The 20879-nt window shown below is 42.6% G+C and overlaps 2 protein-coding genes across 2 annotated transcripts in view; one reads left to right on the forward strand and one right to left on the reverse strand.

Moving 5' to 3' along the window:
* Positions 1-20879, reverse strand: part of SND1 (staphylococcal nuclease and tudor domain containing 1) — a 499624-nt gene that overhangs the window by 70960 nt on the left and 407785 nt on the right. The window lies entirely within an intron of this gene.
* On the forward strand, positions 5711-10057 carry LRRC4 (leucine rich repeat containing 4). The gene is made up of 2 exons (XM_051963246.1): positions 5711-7270; positions 7476-10057. The coding sequence occupies exon 2, from the start codon at positions 7576-7578 to the stop codon at positions 9535-9537; it is 1962 nt and encodes a 653-aa protein (XP_051819206.1). The 5' UTR covers positions 5711-7270; positions 7476-7575; the 3' UTR covers positions 9538-10057.

Below are 20879 nucleotides of genomic sequence, written 5' to 3' on the forward strand. Positions count from 1 at the left end.
AGCCTTCTGTCCTAAGCATGACACTATTTTGAGAGCATTAACAGACTGATTCTGAAAAGCTGCACAGGATAAGCAGGTATGAATGAGTTGTAATCTGCATAACTAGATTACAAACAAATCTCATAAACATGAGGTTACAGGCCACTAGAATAATGCAGTGAAAACATGGACTGGAGAGAGCCAAGATTAAAGGCAATGAGATCAATTAAAAGTTGAGAACCATGATAGTGGAAGTGGAAGTGAAGAAGAGGAGAATGATAGCAATTTACAATAATGATAGCCAGCATTTATATGGAAATTCAGTTTGCAAAGTGCTTTAGATATAGTAACTAATAATTATGATAAAAATGCTATTGTGAATAAGAAAATAAAAAGAATAAGTAACTGACTAGATTGGGAGGTGAAATAAGGCTGAAACTCTAAGCTTAAAAGACTGGGAAGATTAAGAGTTATGCACTAGAGAGAAGAACTCTAAGGTCCTTTCTAGCTACCTCTAATAGCTTATTATATTATATAATAGATATATATATAAGATATATTATAGCTATATCTTACAAAAGAGTTACCATAACTCTTGCCCAAAAGATTCTGCTAAAAGTTAGGCTGTGAGAGAGAAAGAGTTATAAAACTGATGCTGCCATTTTGAAAGAAACAATGGAGGTACTATCATTAGATTTAGAAGTTGGAAGTAGGAGAAGATGATGAATTCAGTTTAGTTTTTTTGTACCTATTAAATTTGATATGCCAGAAAGAAATAAGGGAAGATGTCTAGGTTTCAGCTGGAGCTATTATAAGCTGGAGTTGGACATAAGGATTTATAAGGAGTTGGATATAAGGAATTATAACGTGTTGGATATAAGAGTTTGGAGTTATATGTATAACACTGAGATGTGTGAGATCACCAAGGCAACATGATGAGACAAGGAATAAAAAGGGTTTAAATGAGAAAGTTGGTTCACTCTTCAGTGAATTACCATGAGGATAACAATTAGATGAAGTAGAAGGGGGAAGTCAGGTCACAAAACCCAAAGGAAGAGAGAGTATCCAAAAAGCATGTCAAATTCTGGAGAAAGGTTGAGGAAATAAGGGTTGAAAAAAGAATGCTGGATTTGACTTTAGCCCAACTGGATTTAGATTCCAAAGTCTTTTATTAGCTCTGTGCTATCCTTAATAAGCATCAAGTCACTTAACATCTTTGGACCCCAGTTTCTTCATTTGTAAAATGTGGGAACTGAATTAAAAATTGCCTCTAAAGGTCGTTTTTTTTTTTTTTTCCTGATCCTATGAACTTGCTGTTTTTTGATGAGGTTTAATAAATTATTTTGGATGGCACTGGCAAGGAGAACATTAATTCCCTTACCCTTACCTTCTCTGGAGGAAAACAACAGTAGAAGCTGATTTTATGTACAAGGAAGAAGAGGATCAATTTCAGAGAAGACAGGGCACTGTGCATTAAGAAGCTTAAATGGTTATTATTGGGCTTGGACTGGAATGGTCACCCTTACTTTTTGGCCCTAGGTAAGAAATCAACTGTCCTTAAGAGAACTGTTTATTCAACCTGTTATTTAATTGGTCAGTTTAAACAGTAGTCCTTCTACAGACAGAGGAAAGAAGGAAAGGGAAAGGAAGAGAAAGATAGTGACTGTGTTTCTGCTTCCTTAGATAGTACTTGAAAACTGGACTATTTCCTTTTTATCCTTCCTTGTCTATATTTCTTTCTTCTTCTTATTTTTTTTTTTTGTAATTCAATAGTTTTTTTTTTTATTTTTCTAATTACACATAAAGATAGTTTTCAACATTCTTTTTGTTGTTGTTGTTGTTGTTGTTAGAGGCAACTGGGGTTAAGTGACTTGCCTAGAGTCACACAGTTAGGACGCATTAAGTTCCTGAGACCAAATTTGAACTCAGGTCGTTCTGACTTCAGGATTGGTGCTCTATCTACTACGCCACCTAGCTGCCCCTCAACATTCATTTTTATTAGATTTTGAATTCCAAATTTTCTTTTCTCCCTCTCTCCTCTATTGCTCCCTCCCCCAGACAGCAAGCAATCTGATATAGCTTATACATGTACAATCATATTAAACATATTTCCATATTAATCATGTTGTATAAGAAAAACTCTAAGAGAAAAACCACAAGAAAGAAAAAGCAAACAAACAAACAAACAAAAAAAGATGAAAACAGTATGCTTCAATCCACATTCAGTCTCCACAGTTCTCCCTCTGGATATGGATGGAATTGTTGTGGATCAATATATTGCTAAAAAGAGCTGAGTCTATCATAGTTTATCATCACACAATTTTGCTGTTACTATGTACAAACATTCTCCTGGTTCTGCTTACTTTACTCAGCATGAGTTAACGTAAGATTTTCCAGGCTTTTCTAAAATCAGCCTGTTCATTGCTTCTAGTAGAACAATAATATTCCATTATATTCATAAACCATAACTTATTCAGCTATTCCCTGATTGATGGGTATTTACTCAATTCCTTGCTACTACAAAATGACCTCTTTGGGATCTAGATCTAGTAATGACACTGGATCAACTAATCAATCAAATCATATCTTTACCATCTATCTACTCATTCATTCTTGCTTATTGAGACCATAACCTCTCTGTGCCTTCGTTATCTTCATCTGTGAAAAGGGGCTAAAACTTAATTCACAGGCTTGTTGCTAAGAAAGCACTTTGTTAATTTTACAATGATCTTTAAAACTGAATTTTTTATTCTCTTTTCTGCTGTCTCTTCACTACAAATATGGAAAGAATGAAAATAATGTGGGAAAAGTTATTTCAGTAAAGCATGGTACCTTAATAACAAAAGGGGTTTCAGGAGACATTTGATTTCATAAGCATTTATTAACACCCACTGTCAGACACTGCGTTAAATGGTGGAAAAATAAAGACAAAAATGAAAACTTTCTCTTAACAAGTTTTCATGGTAGGGGTGGGGGAGAGGGAAGAAGGAGCGAATATAACATGTATATAGTTGGTTACAACAAGTAACCCGAGAGGAAAATGCTGGATTAAGAGAGACTTCCTGTAGGAGGCAGCACTTGAGCTGAGTTTTGGAAGAAGTAATATGAAGCAGAAGTGAGGAAGAAATGAATTCTAGGCATGGGTGACAATCAGTGTAAAAGCACAGGCCCTTCTTAGGATGAAGAAGGCTGTCTTAGGTGTGTAGCATCCCTCTGGTGGGCCCTATGACTTAAGCAAGGCTTGGAGGTAAGAAGCCGGCCAGCTCCTAGGCTTTCAGTTCAAATGACCAAGGTGCAGGCAGCCCCTTCTGGCAGCGCAGCAGGGGAGAATGCCTTTCTCCATTCCTCTCCTCCTCCACCCCAGGAGAAAAGATTTGTCTATATCATCAACACGTGTTTGCTTCGTTAGTGACAATTTCATTATTAGGCATTACTTTGACCCAAGTCAATCCAACTACTCTTATTTCCCCTCATGGTGCGGAGGCAGAAACTTGCATTTGCTGGGATTAGAACAGAGCAGATGGAGCCTGGGCTCGCCTACGCGGGTAGGAAAGCAGCACAGTCAGAGTCCCCCTCTCGCCTGTGGAAAGGTGACAATGCTGAGGTACGCCCATTATAGGTCCCATCCTAGGGAGCCTGACCCAGAGAACAGCCTCAGTCTCATATTGTGCTCCATCAGGTTGGCCTATATGAGCTTGCAGAGATTGTTCCTCACCCATAGCCCTCTCTCTAACCTGCTACAGGACCAAAAGGGCTGGTTTCAGGTTCCTGTGTCCTGTTTACAGTTGCAGATGTGCTGAGAAGAGTCTTGCCTTTACTGACATGTGTAGGAAGACAAATGCTGGGACAGAAAACACAATCAGCTCATCAGGAACCTGGTTACTGTGTCGGGTGCATTCCATTTCCTACCCCCCAATGCTTCATTCTCATGTCCGTGGTCAGAACTGCTCAATAGGCAATGGGCTCAGTAAAGGATCTCTTCCCAGATGGTCTCTGACTTCACTTCCATACAATGCTCCCCCTTCACTGATTCCTCTTTAATTAAGCTTTATGCAGCCTCATCTCCTGGTTTCCTTTATTCATAGTGAGAAAAGTCAGTAGGACACCTTACTAATTTGGGGTAAAACACAGAGCATCCTCACTCTGACTGGATCCCTAGAGACAACCAAAGTCATGGCCTAGTTGATTTCAAATTCATAACAGGAAAATGCTCACCGTTCACCTTTAATACAGACCACTACCTTACTTTAAGAGTAAGGCTCCCACATCACTCCTAAACTTTAACTCATGAATAAATATTGGAGATACAGCACTTAGGTATCCTATGCTTATTAGGCAATCAAGAAAACTAAGGCATAGGTATGTTCCCAAGAACATCTATCACAAAACTGTGGCAAAATCAAAGAAGCTGGGAACTTAGAGGGTTCTGAATTCCAGTTCCTAAATTCAGCTTGTGTAGAATCACAAAGCCTTCACATGCCCGATAGTGGTCTTGAGATACTCTTAAGAGAAGCTAATGGGTGCCCCTAAAAGAAGAACAGACAGATTAGCTTTGCAGAGACTTACATAGTCAGACTCAGAAGTCGCTCCACAGGATGGAGAAGAGGAACTCTGCTGGATCCATGAGAGTGAATTTGATTTATTCCTCTTTTTCCAACCATATGTTTCCCATATCTGGCAAACACTCCAATTGTTCCCTAGCAAGAAACTGTTTAAGAAAAGGAAAACTCTTTTCTAGATTCTATTAGATGCTTCAATGAGAGTCAAAGGTAGAGAAAAGAACAAGAGAGGGGACTGGGGAGGCTGCTAGAAAATAGGAGACCCAAGCAGTCCCAGTCCCTGGGTGAAAGGGAGGGGAAAGGGGGTGGCACATGGTTGCTAAGAGTGAAAGGAGGCGGTGGCAGCAGTATGAATGAACCAGTCGTACCGTGGATTCTGGGAGATGACTTCAAACCATTTGTGCTGCCCTGGCTGCTTGTGCTGTCCCAGGCTGTCATTCCTCCTCACTCCTTTGCATTTGGTTCTTCCCCCTGTCTTCCTCCCACCAAACCTTCATTAAGAGAACTCTATGCTGGTTAAAGCCCACAGAAAGAGAAGGGGAAATTTGTGAGGGAGTGGAAGGAGGAAGGAAAAAGCACTAATTACAATTCTATGGGTATCATGCTACTCAATGACACTAGTCTCTCTCTTCTGGCTCTAAGCCCCTCTAATTCCTTTGCCCTTACTCCCCCTCCCCTTCTTCTTCCCTCCGCCCCAGGACCCACCACACAACTCCTAGCTGAGCATGTTGCCCCTGCCACCAAAGAAGAGCTCAGTCAGCATTTGGGGGTGGGAGTGAGGACGATGTGGCGTGGGCAGGAGGCCGGCCAATTGCAGCAGCCCAGTCTTGGGCAGTTGGAGCCTTCTTTCTGTCTTCCTTCCATTCTCCCACTCCCATCCTACCACCCCCAGAAGAAAGAAGGAAGGAGCAGCAACTGTGTGAGAAGAAAAAGAGACAAGGAGCTGGCTTCAGAGACTCTCTTGCTGCAGCCCTGTCCAATCTAGCCTATCAACTGCTACCCAGCATCTCCCTCCAACGGGACCAAAATAGCTGCCAACGCCTTCGATTCCCAGCCCAGCACTTGACTCTCACTCCTCCTCTCTTGCTCATACCCCGGCCCTTCTCTCTTCAATCTGAAGGGGGGGGGCAGGGAGGAAGAAGCAGCTTTGGGGGGGAGGGGGGAAAGAAGGAAGGAAGGAACAGAGAAAAGGAGGGAGGAAGGAAAGAAAGAAGGAAGGAAGGAAGGAAGGAAGGAACAGAGGAAGGAAGGAAAAAAGAGAGGAGAGGAGCTTGCTTGCCTGAGCAAATCGCCTCAGCTTCACTGGAAGCCTTCGGCATTAACCCCTCGAGGGAAAGCAGAGGAGGGGGTGGCTGTGTTAATACATAAGAGCACTGCATCACGCTAATCTTCTCCCCAGAACAGTATGCGTCAGCAGTACATTCACGTTCTGACTGAAGGACAAAAGGATGAGAGAGCAGTCTGCGTGGCTGCTGCCTGCAACACCTCCAGCCCAGCGAGAGGAGACGGTGGGAGGAGAGAGCAGGGGGCCCGCTACCACCGCTCCTAGGAAGAGGGGAAGATGCTCCCCGGGATGGGCGCTCCTGACACATTCTCGACCACCGCCGCCGCCACCGCCGCCGCCTCTGGTGCTGCTGCTTCTATCGCTGCTGCAGTCAGTGGACAACAAAGGCACTGAAGGCAACAAAAGGCAAACCCCACAACTCGCTACCTCAACACAAAGGGAGAGCCAGCTCCGATCTGGGGACCCTGGGAGGAGGAGAGAGCTGGCCGATACCTGGGAGTTGCTACTGCTGCTGCTGCTGCTGCCACTGCTGGACCCGTTTTGGCACCGAGGGCTCACTGGAGGAGCTCACGGAAAGCCTCCTACCATCTTTGGCTCTCTATTCCCCTCTTGGGGGGACTGGGTTTGGCCCCAGCAACCTCTCCACACTGCCGGCCCTCCTCAGAGGGCTGGCCGGATTACTGTTCGCGGCTGGAGAGGAAGGCTGATACTAATGCATCTACCGGCTAGAAGGCTAAGCTAGTTCCTCCCTGCCCCTCTTCCTCCTCTTAAGAGAGAGAATAAAAAGGGGGTGTGTATCTGGGGAGGGAGAAGCAGAAAGAAACCACATACATTGCCTTCCCCTCCCCTTCTTCCCCAACCCAAAGAGCACTCCATGAGCTAACAACTGCAATCAGCTGCCGTTGGCCCAAGAGAGGTGCTCCGTGGGTGAGAAGCGTGCGGCTCCCCGAAGAGGAGGTTCACAAAGGGAAGTGGGAGTATCAGCAGGAAGGAGTGTCTCCTAGGAAGCTTTGGGTTTTTTCCCTCTTTCTATTTTCTTTGGGTGGCAACAGAAGGGGGCACAGTTGGGGGGGGGGCAGAGGAACACTTTGGCAATGAAGCTTCTTCACTGGCTGCTTGTGAGAGCTGGCGCCAGGGTCCAAGGACAAAGCTGGGAAGTGCTGGTGGCGCTGCTCTCTGGGGCGCAGGGGGGGGATGCACCTGCATAGCCCAGAGGGCTTCATCTTTTTCTGGTTCTACTCAATTCTGCTGCTTCGCCTGCTCCTGCTCTGGATTTACTAGAAGCCATTTTGTCTCCCCCACCCCTTTTTCCCCCTTTACCCCCCCAACCCTATCCCTACTCCTTTCCCCCTTCCCTTTGTTAATTAAAACTAAGGAGTGAGAATGGGAACAATGTACCCAGCTCCTGTGGTGAAAGCCTAAGGACTCGACGCCAATTCCTTCTGAGGTAGGTGCCGGTGAACTGGTTGGGGATCGCTTTGGTAGGGGGCCGGAGAGCTAGTTTTGGGGGTGGGAGAAGAGAACTCGTTTTCGGAGACGTGGGTGTAGGGGAAGAGGAGATGGTGGATGGGGGACCACATTTTAGTCTGGCCTTTTTCCTGGCCGGATCTGCTCTGTCTCTCTGACTGCTCCCTCCCCACCTCCTTCTCCAGATGGAAAGAGGAGCTCCTAGCTCACTTAAGCCGGGGTAGGGCCGGTTTTCCTTTCCGAGCCAAAATCCCAGGCGATGGTGAATTATGAACGTGCCACATCATGAAGCTCTTGTGGCAGGTAACTGTGTACCACACCTGGAATGCCATCCTGCTCCCCATCGTCTACCTCACAGCGCAAGTGTGGATTCTGTGTGTAGCCATTGCCGCCGCCGCCGCCGCTGCTGCCGCCTCCGCCGGGCCCCAGAACTGCCCCTCCGTCTGTTCGTGCAGTAACCAGTTCAGTAAGGTGGTGTGCACGCGGCGTGGCCTGTCTGAGGTCCCCCAGGGCATTCCTTCTAACACCCGGTACCTCAACCTCATGGAAAATAACATCCAGATGATCCAGGCTGACACCTTCCGGCACCTTCATCACCTGGAGGTCCTGCAGTTAGGCAGGAACTCCATCCGGCAAATTGAGGTGGGGGCTTTCAATGGCCTGGCCAGCCTCAACACCCTGGAGCTCTTTGACAATTGGCTGACTGTCATCCCTAGTGGGGCCTTTGAGTATTTGTCTAAGCTTCGGGAGCTCTGGCTTCGAAATAATCCCATTGAGAGTATCCCCTCTTATGCCTTTAACCGGGTGCCCTCCCTCATGCGCCTGGATTTGGGGGAACTTAAGAAGCTGGAATATATCTCTGAGGGGGCTTTTGAGGGACTGTTCAACCTCAAGTACTTGAACTTGGGCATGTGCAACATCAAGGACATGCCTAACCTCACACCCTTAGTGGGACTGGAGGAGCTGGAGATGTCTGGGAACCATTTCCCCGAGATCAGGCCCGGCTCCTTCCGTGGCCTGAGCTCCCTTAAGAAGTTGTGGGTCATGAACTCCCAGGTCAGCCTGATTGAACGGAATGCGTTTGACGGGCTGGCCTCACTAGTAGAACTCAACCTGGCCCACAACAACCTCTCCTCCTTGCCCCACGACCTGTTCACCCCGCTGAGGTACCTGGTGGAGCTGCACTTACACCACAACCCTTGGAACTGTGATTGTGACATTCTGTGGCTAGCTTGGTGGTTGCGAGAGTACATCCCTACCAACTCCACTTGCTGTGGCCGCTGCCATGCCCCCCTGCACATGCGCGGCCGCTACCTTGTGGAGGTCGACCAGGCTTCCTTCCAGTGTTCTGCTCCCTTCATCATGGATGCGCCCCGGGACCTCAACATTTCCGAGGGTCGGATGGCAGAACTCAAGTGTCGGACTCCCCCCATGTCCTCTGTGCGGTGGCTGCTGCCCAATGGGACGGTGCTCAGCCACGCCTCCCACCACCCACGGATTTCTGTCCTCAATGACGGCACTCTGAACTTCTCTCACGTGCTGCTCACAGACACAGGGGTGTACACTTGCATGGTGACCAACGTGGCGGGCAACTCCAACGCCTCGGCCTACCTCAACGTGAGCACGGCCGAGCTCAACACCTCCAACTACAGCTTCTTCACCACAGTCACGGTGGAGACCACAGAGATCTCTCCCGAGGACACTACCCGCAAGTACAAGCCTGTGCCCACCACCTCCACCGGCTACCAGCCAGCTTACACCACCTCCACCACAGTGCTCATCCAGACCACCCGTGTGCCCAAAGTGGCCGTGACCACGGCGGACACCAACGACAAGATGCAGACCAGCCTGGATGAGGTCATGAAGACCACCAAGATCATCATTGGCTGTTTTGTGGCAGTCACTCTGCTGGCTGCTGCCATGTTGATCGTCTTCTATAAACTTCGTAAGAGGCACCAGCAGCGCAGTACAGTATCGGCCGCCCGGACAGTTGAGATTATCCAAGTAGATGAAGACATCCCAGCAACCACAGCAGCAGCGGCTTCATCCAGTGTATCAGGTGAGGGGGCAGTAGTGCTGCCCACAATTCATGACCATATTAACTACAACACCTACAAACCAGCACATGGGGCCCACTGGACAGAAAACAGCCTGGGGAACTCTCTGCACCCCACAGTCACCACTATCTCTGAACCTTATATAATTCAGACTCACACCAAGGACAAGGTACAGGAAACTCAAATATGACTTTCCCTACCCCCCAAAAAATTATAAAATGCAATAGAATGCACAAAAAAAGACAGCAACTTTTGTACAGAGTGGGGAAAGACTTTTTTTTTTCTTGTATATGCTTATATATTAAATCTATGGGCTGATAAGAGAAAGATTATATTAAAATTTAAAAACAGAAACAAAATCAAAACAAAAACTATTTTTTAACTTGTAAGTTCTATTTAAAGGGGAATGGGGAAAGGGAATTTTGGGAATGTTTGTGTGTGTGGGGTAGGAGACAGAAAAAAAAAAATGACTTGTTATCCTGCTAGAGGGCTTTCTGGAATAAGGTTGAATCTGTTTAAAAAAAAAAAATAAAACACAATCTCTGAAGAGGTAGGGTAAGGGGGTGGGAAGGATGGACTAATCCTGTCATTTTTAGAAGATGCTTCATAGGATGCAGTAAATATCCATTTCTACAGACATCTTTCTTAATTCCCGAGAGCTGTCTTTGCAGGTTTATATTAAAAAGAAAAAGAAAAAGAAAAAAAAAAAACATGAAAAAGCACCAAGAATTTGTACTGTGCCAAAATGTTAAGATGCAATAATTTTTTTCTTCAGAGACCATGGGAAAAATAGAACTATAAATGTATTTTTAAATAGGAAAACCACCAAAATTGAAGCGAACCTTTGAAAGGTCTGAGCTCGTATGGTTGTCCATGTGCACACGGCTCCTCTGTCTGCGCACACGGACTTACATGCAGCTCATCTAATGGAATGCTTCAGGAAAGAGCAGAGGAGGAGAGGAACTGGCGTAGCTCTCAGTCAAATGCTTTAACATTGCACCAGATTCCTGCAGTTCAGTTTAACCCACTGTGTGTAGGAATTGTGTGTGTATTCAGGGTTTCCCATGAGGAGGAATCCTGCCGGGGGATCCAGGGTCAAATGGGGATGTTAGGGTGGGGGGAGGGTTGGAAGCAGGGTGAATGTATTCACAAGAGGCCATAAATTAGCATCATCCCGCCCACCTGTTGTTCCAGATATCTGACAAATGATTGTAGACAATTCTGATATTTTATGATTTCTTTTTAAGTTTTAATATTAAGAGTGGGGAAAGGATGGAGGGTTTGGGCGAGTGGAAGCTTTTCTCATGATTGTGATTATGTGGCTAACATAAATGCTGATTCATTAGGGATTATTGGCTGCTATCAACTAGTGGTGGGGAGTAGGGAAAGGCACACAACTTGAGAAAAGAGAAAAGGGCCATGATAGGTTATAGTTTATTTATGGGAATGCAGCCTTTTCTCACCATTGTGGTTGATAAAAATAATGGAAAAATCTACTGTTAAAAAAATTGTTTAATATATATTTAAAAATCCATATAGAAAGTCAAGAACACACAAACAAGCTCCTCCCCACCTCCCCTAGATGGGTTTCAAAGTAAAATCTGTTAAATACAGCTCAAAAGGGGGAAGGCTTCCCTCCCCCAGGCCCACCTCTGGTGGAAGAGTGAAAAGGACAGAATTTGGGGATGGGGGAGGAGGGTGGAGAAAGCTGGGGTCTCTATTGCTTCTGGTCCATTTAATGATGTAATTACTTTCATTTATTATTTTAGCTTTAAAAAAAAAAAAGGGTTCAGATTTGAAAGAGGGAGGGGTTGGGTGGGCCGAGAAATGTCAACAAAAGCATACTGACTGTAACGTGAGAAAAGTGTATTTTTGTATTTTAATAAATATTGTTCAATTTTTAATTCAGTGTCCCCAAAGGGTTAAATTGAATGGCAGACCTGGAAATCCATAGGTTCACTGAGTGGATCAGAAGTACCAAATTAAAAGCTATTTAAAAAAGAAAACAAATAAACAAACAAAAAAGAGGAAAGGAGAGATGGAGAGAAGGAAATGTTCATAGTGTCATCCTTTCCTTGGCATAAATAAATGCACCTACAATGTTAGACATCCTCCTTGAGCTAAGTGTGTTGCTCCCTAGGACCTGTTGGGATATACCCAATTCACTGTGCCCTAAGAGAGGAAGGGCAATGGGCCAATTTCAGCTTCTCAGCTCACTTACTCTGGCCAAAATTAAATGCCACCTCAGCAGATGCTTTGGGCAGGCCAAACCCATTCTGCTCAAGGACCCTGTGGGACCTAGATTTAGGAGTTTGGCAGCAACCTATGTTGGCTCAGCTTTCTGATGGACAGCAAGTCTTTTCTGTTCTAAGGGTGCTAAGTGGCTGAGCCTATTTTGTTGGTGGGTATCTATTTAAAACAATTCCATTCAAATGAAACCAAACATTAGGTGCCTAATGGGTTCAAAGGATCGAGCTAATGATGTCCGGAGTGAATGGATCTGAAATGGGGACCCTGTGTTTTTCAAGTGCTAGTGCTTCTATTGATGTAAGGAAGGGAAGAACTGAGTGGGAGTGATCACTATAGCACTGAAGGGGGAAGAAAAGAAACAGGAAGGCAGTATTTTGCAGCTATAAGAGCATGGATAAAATAGTAATATCCAGAAGCTGGGATCTAACATAAAGCCAGGAAAATATAGGCTGAAAAATTCCATTTAAAAGGACTACAAAATGCATAAATAAATGCAATTACAAAACAGAGCAGAAATATATAAAGATGTAACTAAATGGAGAGATAGCTTAATATTCATGTATGGGCCACGCCAATATAACAATAACAAGACTATCTCCATTAATCTACATATTTATCAGGATTCCAATCAAATTAGCAAGAGAATACTTTCGAGAATTAGTCAAAATAATAATATGGAGCAAGATAAAAGTCAAGATATCAAGGGATATTGAAAATAAATTCTAGATCCCAATCCTATATGAATAGTCATGATAGTCATGAGAATTATGCCTTGTACAGGACTATACTCTTCTAGGATGACAAGCTGCCTCTTTAATATTATTAGTTCCCAAATACATTTTTTGCTTCTATCATATTGCCATTTCTCTCCACACACACACATAGAACAGAGAAAAAGTTTACAATGTTGAAAGAGAAAGGAGTTAACCTGATAATGTGGTAGAAAAGACAGTGCCTCAGCCTCTTAATAATTCCCAGAGAGGCAAATCAAGCACTTCAGAGTGGCTTCTCAGATGTGCTGGAGCTTTTTCTCCTTAGTGAAGATTGGGGAGTAAAGTAGCAAAAATGGTAGAAGTGAGGGAGAGTTAGGAAGTTAATTTCCCAATCCAACTACAATGTAAACAGTTGTTTCAAACAAGGCTGACTTGGTTATATAATAGTTCTTTACAGAAATGGGCTTCCCTGACCTAGAATAGTAAGAGTAAGTAGAATAGTAAGAACTTGGTGCAAGTACTATAGTAAAGAAAGAAAAGGTAATTTGAAATTATGCTAGGGACGATTCCCAGAAGGAAACACTACTTTACTTTGGCATCAGATTTATATTCCTGGTATTTACATATTAACACTTAAATGTACCGGGGATGATGGCTTTGATCAAGGCACCCCAAAAAGGTAATTGGGAAGTGATATGGAAAGCAGCTAAAGGCTTTGCTGGCCTTAGTCCTTTAATGAAAGCTCCTTTTCTCCTTCCCTCTCTACTCAAGCATAGATTGTTTTAAGAACAGAATACCTAAAGTCATGCTAGCTCTTCCCAGAAACTTCCTGCTCAAAAACAAGTGGAAATCTCTTCTTTGGCAGGCTTTCAAAACAGAAAAGAGAGGAAACCCCATCAGAACAATGGAGATCATTAATTGCATGCTCAAATGAATTGTGGCATTTGTTACCTGAGAAATACATTCAAGTAACTTTTTCCATAACCAGCAGGGGGCCTTCAAAGAGTCCTGAGACAATAATATTCCATCTTCCAGCTCAACCAACTATAAGTACAATAGCTCTCAATTATTAATTTTAAGAGAAAACACTAATTTGTGGACTAGTAGACATGTCTAGATCTTAAATTTGTCAGAAAGCACTTACTAGATGGTTCTGAAATATCTCCCTCAGGGAAAGGATCAGGTAAAAGCAGCCAAGGAAATGGATATTGAGTTACTAGACTTTTAGGATATTCCTAAAATTCACTGTGAAGCTATAAAATCTGTAGCACCAAAGATAGCACCCACAGAATGAATGCATAGGTCCCTTGGCAGCTGTAAATTCTGTGGGTGGATAAAGCACAAGCAAAAGGAGAACAAGGCTTTGGGTTGGTATCTTGTAGAGAGAGCACTAAGTGACTTGTCATTTTTGGTACAGAGGATTTTAGCACTATAGGGAACCTTAGAGGACATCTGGTAAAACCTCCTCATTTTAAGAGGAAGAAATTGAGACAGTTCTAGGAAAGTTTATAACTTAGAACTAAAAATGTGAAAAATAGGAAAGACCACAGAAAAAAGAAATCAATCAAGTCTAACCATTCATCTGACAGAAAAGATCCCACCTATGTCTTGTTATGGCTACAAACTGGTAGATGAACATCAGTATCGAGATCTTCTAGTCTTCAGCTTTGTCCATTGGACAAAGCTTTTACATCACCAAACAAAAGATACATGACTCTGCAATCTAAAATGATGTCCTTTCATTGGGATCCTTTCTCTGCTCTTTCTGACTTGCCATCTTGAATTCTGACTAGAAGGAGCAAAAGTACTGACCCAATGGCAAAGGGCCACTTTTTGAAAGGAAATTTCTTTTCTGGAATGCATGGAGTAACACAACATTCCTAAGCAGGTTTGCTGACTTTCTTAGGGATGGAACAAATCCTGATGACATGATTTCAGAGAAGGAAAGGAGTGATGGAGAGGGGAGAGCCAGGTTGGGTAATCTTGAGGAAATATGGCTCTGTTCAGCTTCTACCTTATCTTTCCCCTAGAAGCTCTGTATGGATCACCAATCTAGGACTGCCTTACTGAGAAAGTTCTCTGACAGAGAAGCCTCTTAATCTTCATAGAAAAGATCTCTTGATCCCTGCAGAATCAGGGACATCAGGATTGTCACGCCCATAGAAACTACTCAGAGGCCTTCACCTCAGCAAGTCTAATACTGTAAGCTTATTATTTATGGAGGGCAAACAGGCCTTGGGACCTAGAGACATTAGCATTATCATGTTATTTAACATGTATTAAGGACAACAATGTGCTGGGTACTGTGTTCCTGTCATTTGAGTTCTGCCGTTATCTTCTTTTGCTGTGAGAGAAGGGTTACAGTCCAGGGTCAGTTCTAGTGAGCTTCGACTTACTTTGGGAATGGTGGGTAGAGACTACAAGGGTTGAATAACCCTCATTGAGTACAGGCTTCCCACTTGAGGGGGCCAGAGCCCACAATTGGGGATCCAACATTTATTGCAACATAGCAGCAGGAACTTAAAAATTGGGGTGAGGGAGAGAAATGAAGAAGGAACATTTTTATCTAAACATATGTCTGATTTTATCTTCACTGCCAGCACGCCGTGCTCCATGCCATCAGCTAATGCAGAAACTGTTTACTCCATTTCTAAATCCTGCCTCAGCTAAATTGCAAGGAAGCTTTTGGCTCACAATGCTTCTCTTTGTCCCTGTCCATTCAGAAAGCACCCTTTCCCCAGTAGGGGGGGAAATAGTTTGGGCAGCAGATTAAGGATGTTTTCATTCTGGCTTTAAATTAAAAGAGTAAATGATTTTCCTACAGCAAGGAATAAGGGTTTTCCAGAATGGAACAGTGAAGTACAGGTCACTATATACACAAGGGACTTACATGCACAGGGTTGGGTGTCACTGCTTGAGGCTACCCCGTCTATGCCCAGAAGAAAGAAAACAGGAGACACTAGGAAGGAGAAATATTGGCCAAAAGCCAAGGGACCTGTACCAAAGATAGCTTCAGGCACTGTGCTTGAGAGTAGACACAGGTTCTGTCCTCTTCCACAATCCCCTGAGATCCTAACACATTTATCCTTGATAGGGATTCATGAGCCCTTGTCTTACTGGTAGGCAGAGACTGCTCTGATGGAATAACTACTGACCAATTAACTTTTTCTGAGTAGCAGGCTGAGAAGCAAATTGATTTAGCTCTCATCTATAGAGACTGGTTTTTTACCCAAAGAACCCTTATTGTTTATATAGCTTTCTCTCTTTATTCTTGTTTCATTACAGGAAGCAAAACAAAAAATACATTTAAAGACATTTACTAAATTCTGATAGGTAAAGTTTTATGGAAGGGAAAGGAAAAGGGCAGTGAGATGGATTACTGAGGAAATATAGGCAGGACCAAGGAAATAAGACTATACAGTATTGGGCATTTTAATGATAGTAGAAAAATAGAGCTCTATGGCAGACACAGAAGTCATAAGCTTAGGGTCTGCAATGCAGTTGAGAAGGAAAGCTTGGGAGACTATTCTGTTCTATTAGGAAGAAGCTGGCTAGCCCTACTGATGAGGGGAACACAACTGGTATGAAGCCAGGATACACAAGAAAGAAAAGACTGATCTTCATTCTTTTAGAAAACAAAAGTAGCAAAGCAGTGTTAGGGAGAAAAAAAGAATAAGAACAAATTTCCAAGAATTAGTAAGGAAATAATATATTTTGATTTTCCATCTTAAAGATAGATTGGACTCTAAAGTCTACTCTAGACTCCAGGGGATAGTACATGGTAAGGGATGGAGAACAATCAGAGATCTAAGTTCTTTCCATGGTTTTAATAGTCTTGCTAAGATGTTCTCTATATTTCTTACCTATAGTGGTAAATATATTTTAAAAGGTTTTTCAAAAGGAAGCCACTATACAGACACAATAATTGTAATGTTAATGGTGACAATGATGATGATGATGATGATGATGATGATGATGGTGACTCCACTATAGGTAGATTCTGGCAATTAGGGAGCTTAGGCCTGTGTAGACATCTTTAGGGGGAAAGGGATGACAACATATCTTTATTAAGTACCTACTATGTATTGGTTATTGTGCTAAGGGGTTTTACAAATATTATTTCATTTGAGCCTTGCAATAATCCTATGAAGTAGGGACTAATATTCCCATTTTATGTCTGAGGAAACTGAAGCAGATAGAGGTTATGTGACTTGCCTGGAGCTTTTTCTCCTTAGTGAAGATTGGGGAGTAACTAAAAAAGAATAACTAATAACTAATAAGTATCTGAGAGCAGATTTGAACTCAGGGGTTCCTGTCTCCAGGCCAAGCACTTTGAATTTCCTAGCTACCAAAAAGCTATGTTAAGGTATCCATCTTTGGCTGTACTTATCTGCCTAACACTGCCAAGGATAAATGCAAAAACAGCAACCAAGGCATATATTCTGCTGTGAAGGAGAGACGGCCATCAAAGAAATGATCCTCTGCTAACAGATATCCATCTAAATATATGGGATTAAAGGATACACCTACCATGTCTATTTCTTAGTCTTCCTAGTGCCTTCTAAATCAAAATCAGGGATCTGTAATTTCACTGATGCAGGAACTCCTTAAACCAACACAAACAGCAAACATTAAGGTAGATGGTCTTAGAATTGTCCAAGAACCTACTGTTAGAAAGGGCACCAAAGGTGGGGATGGAACTAAGTCTTCCTGACTCCCAGGTCCAACACTCTTATGCCACATTACTCTTCTCCTTCTGCATAATTAGGCTGATAGCTTGGGGCTGTAACAAAGTACCAAAGGAATAATCTTCCTATTTCCATATTAAGTAATCTTCACCACAGCCCCCTACCAAATACCATCAAACGCCTAATATTTGTATTAGCAATATTAAATAGAGTAATATTAAGAACCTATTTTTATGAAGTCAGATACTTTACATACATTATCTAATCTAACTTATCCAATTAATCTCAAATTAAATTCTTCCTCCATATCTACCACCTTAATTCTCTGGATCACACTTATAAGACCCAGGACCCACAAGTAAATCCCCTAGAGTATTCCATATTTAAAAGAATGTTACATTAACATTTCCCCTCTTACTCCACTGTTCTATTTTCTCCCTCTAGGACTCATTTTTTTTTCTTTTAAGTATTTAAGTATCATCACCATCATTGCTGCAACTACTATTTTCATCTAAAAGTACTCTTAAAACTGAAAGCTACATGGAGCCTTCTATCTATCTCTAAAATGGAAGTGGGTTAGTCACTAGGATAAGTCATTTAACCAGTTCAGTGAGTCAGCAGTTAAAGGAAAGGAATTTTACATATTAATCGCTCCTTGGGCAAGGGAAACACACCATTTACTTTCCTGTCCCCTTGTTGGTATTTTCTGTCTTCAGCTCCTCATCTTCCTCCTTCCACCCCCTGTTCACCCAATCTCTCTAAGATCATTCAAACAGCTTCTCCCACTCCATTTCCCCCCTGGAGAAGAAATGAATGAGTTATAGGCAGCTCTTCACAGAGGCAGTTCCAGCCAGGAACCAGGTGGTGGTTCCCTGTACAGTGCAGTCACTGTGTGTGAGGAGAAAACTATGAAGAGATGCTCACAGAATCCTTCACAATGGATCCAGTACAAACCCAGAATAAGAGCCCCAGCTCTTTTTGGACTGCCCTGTCCTTGCAGTTCTCCCAGCCACAGTAGTTACAGGTTGTAATCTATTGCTGTGGCAGAGAGACTTAATTTCTGGACTTAAAAGAGAGTCGGATAATACTTTATCCTATTAGTGTCAGCCTGTGTGATTTGACAATGGACTTCACCGCCTATGACATGACAGGATATTCATTCAATTCACTTTTAGTAGGCTGAGGAGGGGGAGTCTTGGAAGAGGAAGAGAAGAAAAGGAAGGACTAAGAAACAATAGCCTCAGTGGACTAGTGAATAAGGGAAGGTAAGAACTGAATTCTTACTAATTGGGAGAGAAGGGATGCAGAGATGGAGATTAGAAACAGTCAATTCAATTCAATTTAGTTCACAAAACATTTCTTAAATACTTGGGAAAGAAAGGCACCATCCTGTATATCCATCTCCAAAGGGAACTTGGTGAGGAGGGCTGCCAAAGATGAGATTTCTGAAACCATGTCTGCATTTAACTTTCTCAAAAATCTCCTTAAGATTGATACCTAACTACTGGGTATCAAAATAAAATAAAAGACAGTAGGAATTGGCTTACTCCAAGTTTCCTTGCCTGAGGCACATGTATGTTAGCTGGGTCATTTTGGATGACTCTCCTATTCCTTAGTCTCTCATCCCAATTCACCCCAGAGCAAAAATTCACTACAGCCAGGATTATCATGTCAACTGAGGGCTCACTCCGTTGATGGAAGCAATGTTAAAGGAAGGAGATGTCATAGATGGGTAAAGAGTACTGAGGAGAAAATAAGAGGTCAAGGCCTCTAATTCTTAGGACTCAGAGACCCTATTAGAACTTAGAAGGGGAGGGAAAGGAAAGAAGAGAAAGAATGACAATGTGCATAGTCACTCTACTTAATAGTCTGAAGTAGTAGGAACTGGGCATCGCTTCCCCTGTGCTAATGGCCTGTAAGGTTTGACTAACAGATTGACCTACTGATAAAAGGGCATTTGTTCTCTTAATCTTAGATTATAGAAAACCAGACAAGATTAGTGATTTAATCTAGGTCATCTAGACAGAACAGAAAACTATTTCTGCTCCCAACTTACCTTTCCTGAGGAGCTGCCAACATAAGCAGTTGGGTGAAAATGGTTGATGTGGAATGGAGAACCTTAGAAGGCTCAGATGGAGTTAGTTTGCCCAAACAGGATCAATACAAGGATTCAATTGTGAGCTTGCAAAGCAGCACTCAAAATTTTTAAATGAACTGTGTTTTCTTTCCTACCATATATTAATAAATCTTCCCCAAGGAAAATAGTGGCCTTGGCGCTCTCTCTCTCTCTCTCTCTCTCTCTATATATATATATATATTCTTTTAACACACATATTTAATTAGAAATTGTCCTTTTCATAAAGATTTCAAGAAGTGCTGAAAGGAACATTCCATAAAAGTGGCCACTTGCAGCCAAGACTCCTTTTTAAAACAAGCTAATTTGGCAGAAATTTACTATCCTGGAATTGGTGGAGCCACCTTTCTTCTCAGTTTTAAAACTGAGAAGGGGAGCTAGAAAATAAAGAGGGGTAGGAATGGGGAGAAATGCAAACAAATGAGTTTTTAATTCATTAAGATAATGGATTGTGCTATGCTCTCATCAACACCAGCCTGTACTTCTGCTGGTGCTGGTTTAGATGAGTATGACACTAAAAATGCTTTTTTCCTTTAAGAGGTACTGCTGATGTCACACACAGAATTGGAGGGCTGTGATTTTTATGTGATTGGCCTATGATTCATAAAGCATGGAGAGTCAGATCAGAGGCCAACAGAATGAGGAAGAGACTTCTTGGGGGTAAACAAGGGAGAAAGGAAATAAAATTCAAGGTAGTCACTGAAAGAGCTTCAAAAAAAACTGTATTTCACAAAATTTTCCCCCCCCATATTGTCTTCTCCATTAGCATGTGAGCTCCTTGAAGGTAGAGATTCTGTATTATTTTTACTTTCTTTGTATTCCCAGTGTTTAATACAGTACATGGGCATGTAGTAAACACCTGCTATTTTTTTGATTGATTTAAAGATAATTCTAGTTAGGTTAAAGAAGTTGAGAATGATAATAGACTGTGAATAGTACTAAGTGGCAGGGATAGGGAAACTGATAGTAACTTTAGATAGTAAAGTTAGTAGTTTCCAGTAACTGTATAGTAAATTCAGTAAGAAGTTCATGGAGAGAGATTGGTTAGGGGAAGAAATATAAAAGTCAATTAAGTTCCAGAGAAAAAAAGGTGTAGACTAATGTGGTTGTAGCTCTTGGTCAGGTTCTGGCAGTAAGTGCTTGGGAGAAGTTCCTTTCATGTTTCCTTCTTTCTCCTGACAGTTCAGGTGGCACTTCTGTGATGTAGCTATCTTGTTCTCAGTAACTCCTATGACATATATGCCAGAAGACAGCTTGGCCAGAGAGCCTGCAGCACAGCTGAATGCTATGTGCAGGATAGAGAAACTTTGTGGTTCGTGAGTTTGGCTCTGGCAGCATCTAAGCATTAAAGGTATGTTCCTCTGCCAAATTTTTTCTCTCTTATTCTCACTCAGAAGAAGGCTAGAGAGGAAAAGAATAAATGAAATGAAATTACCCAGTTTTGGGTTGCCCTTCTGGGTAAAGGCTAAAAATGGGCTCACAGCTCCATTTGTTAATAGAACAAGCCCGTTTCCTCACTTGAGCGCCGAGATGACAATGCCCACTACTGTACCCAGTGGGCTGTCCAATTCCCTGCAAAAGGTCATCATCAACAATAATCCAATAAGAGGCCCCATGTGACATAGATGTTTTCTTCACTTTCATTTAAAAAGTAAACCTTTTTTAGACTCCCAAACAGGGAAGATTATCCATCTAATAGGTGATTAAGGTTGTCCACTCAGGTGAGTTTGGACATTATGTAATACAC

This window comes from Antechinus flavipes, chromosome 5, assembly GCF_016432865.1.
Source record: "Antechinus flavipes isolate AdamAnt ecotype Samford, QLD, Australia chromosome 5, AdamAnt_v2, whole genome shotgun sequence".
Taxonomy (NCBI): Eukaryota; Metazoa; Chordata; class Mammalia; order Dasyuromorphia; family Dasyuridae; genus Antechinus; species Antechinus flavipes.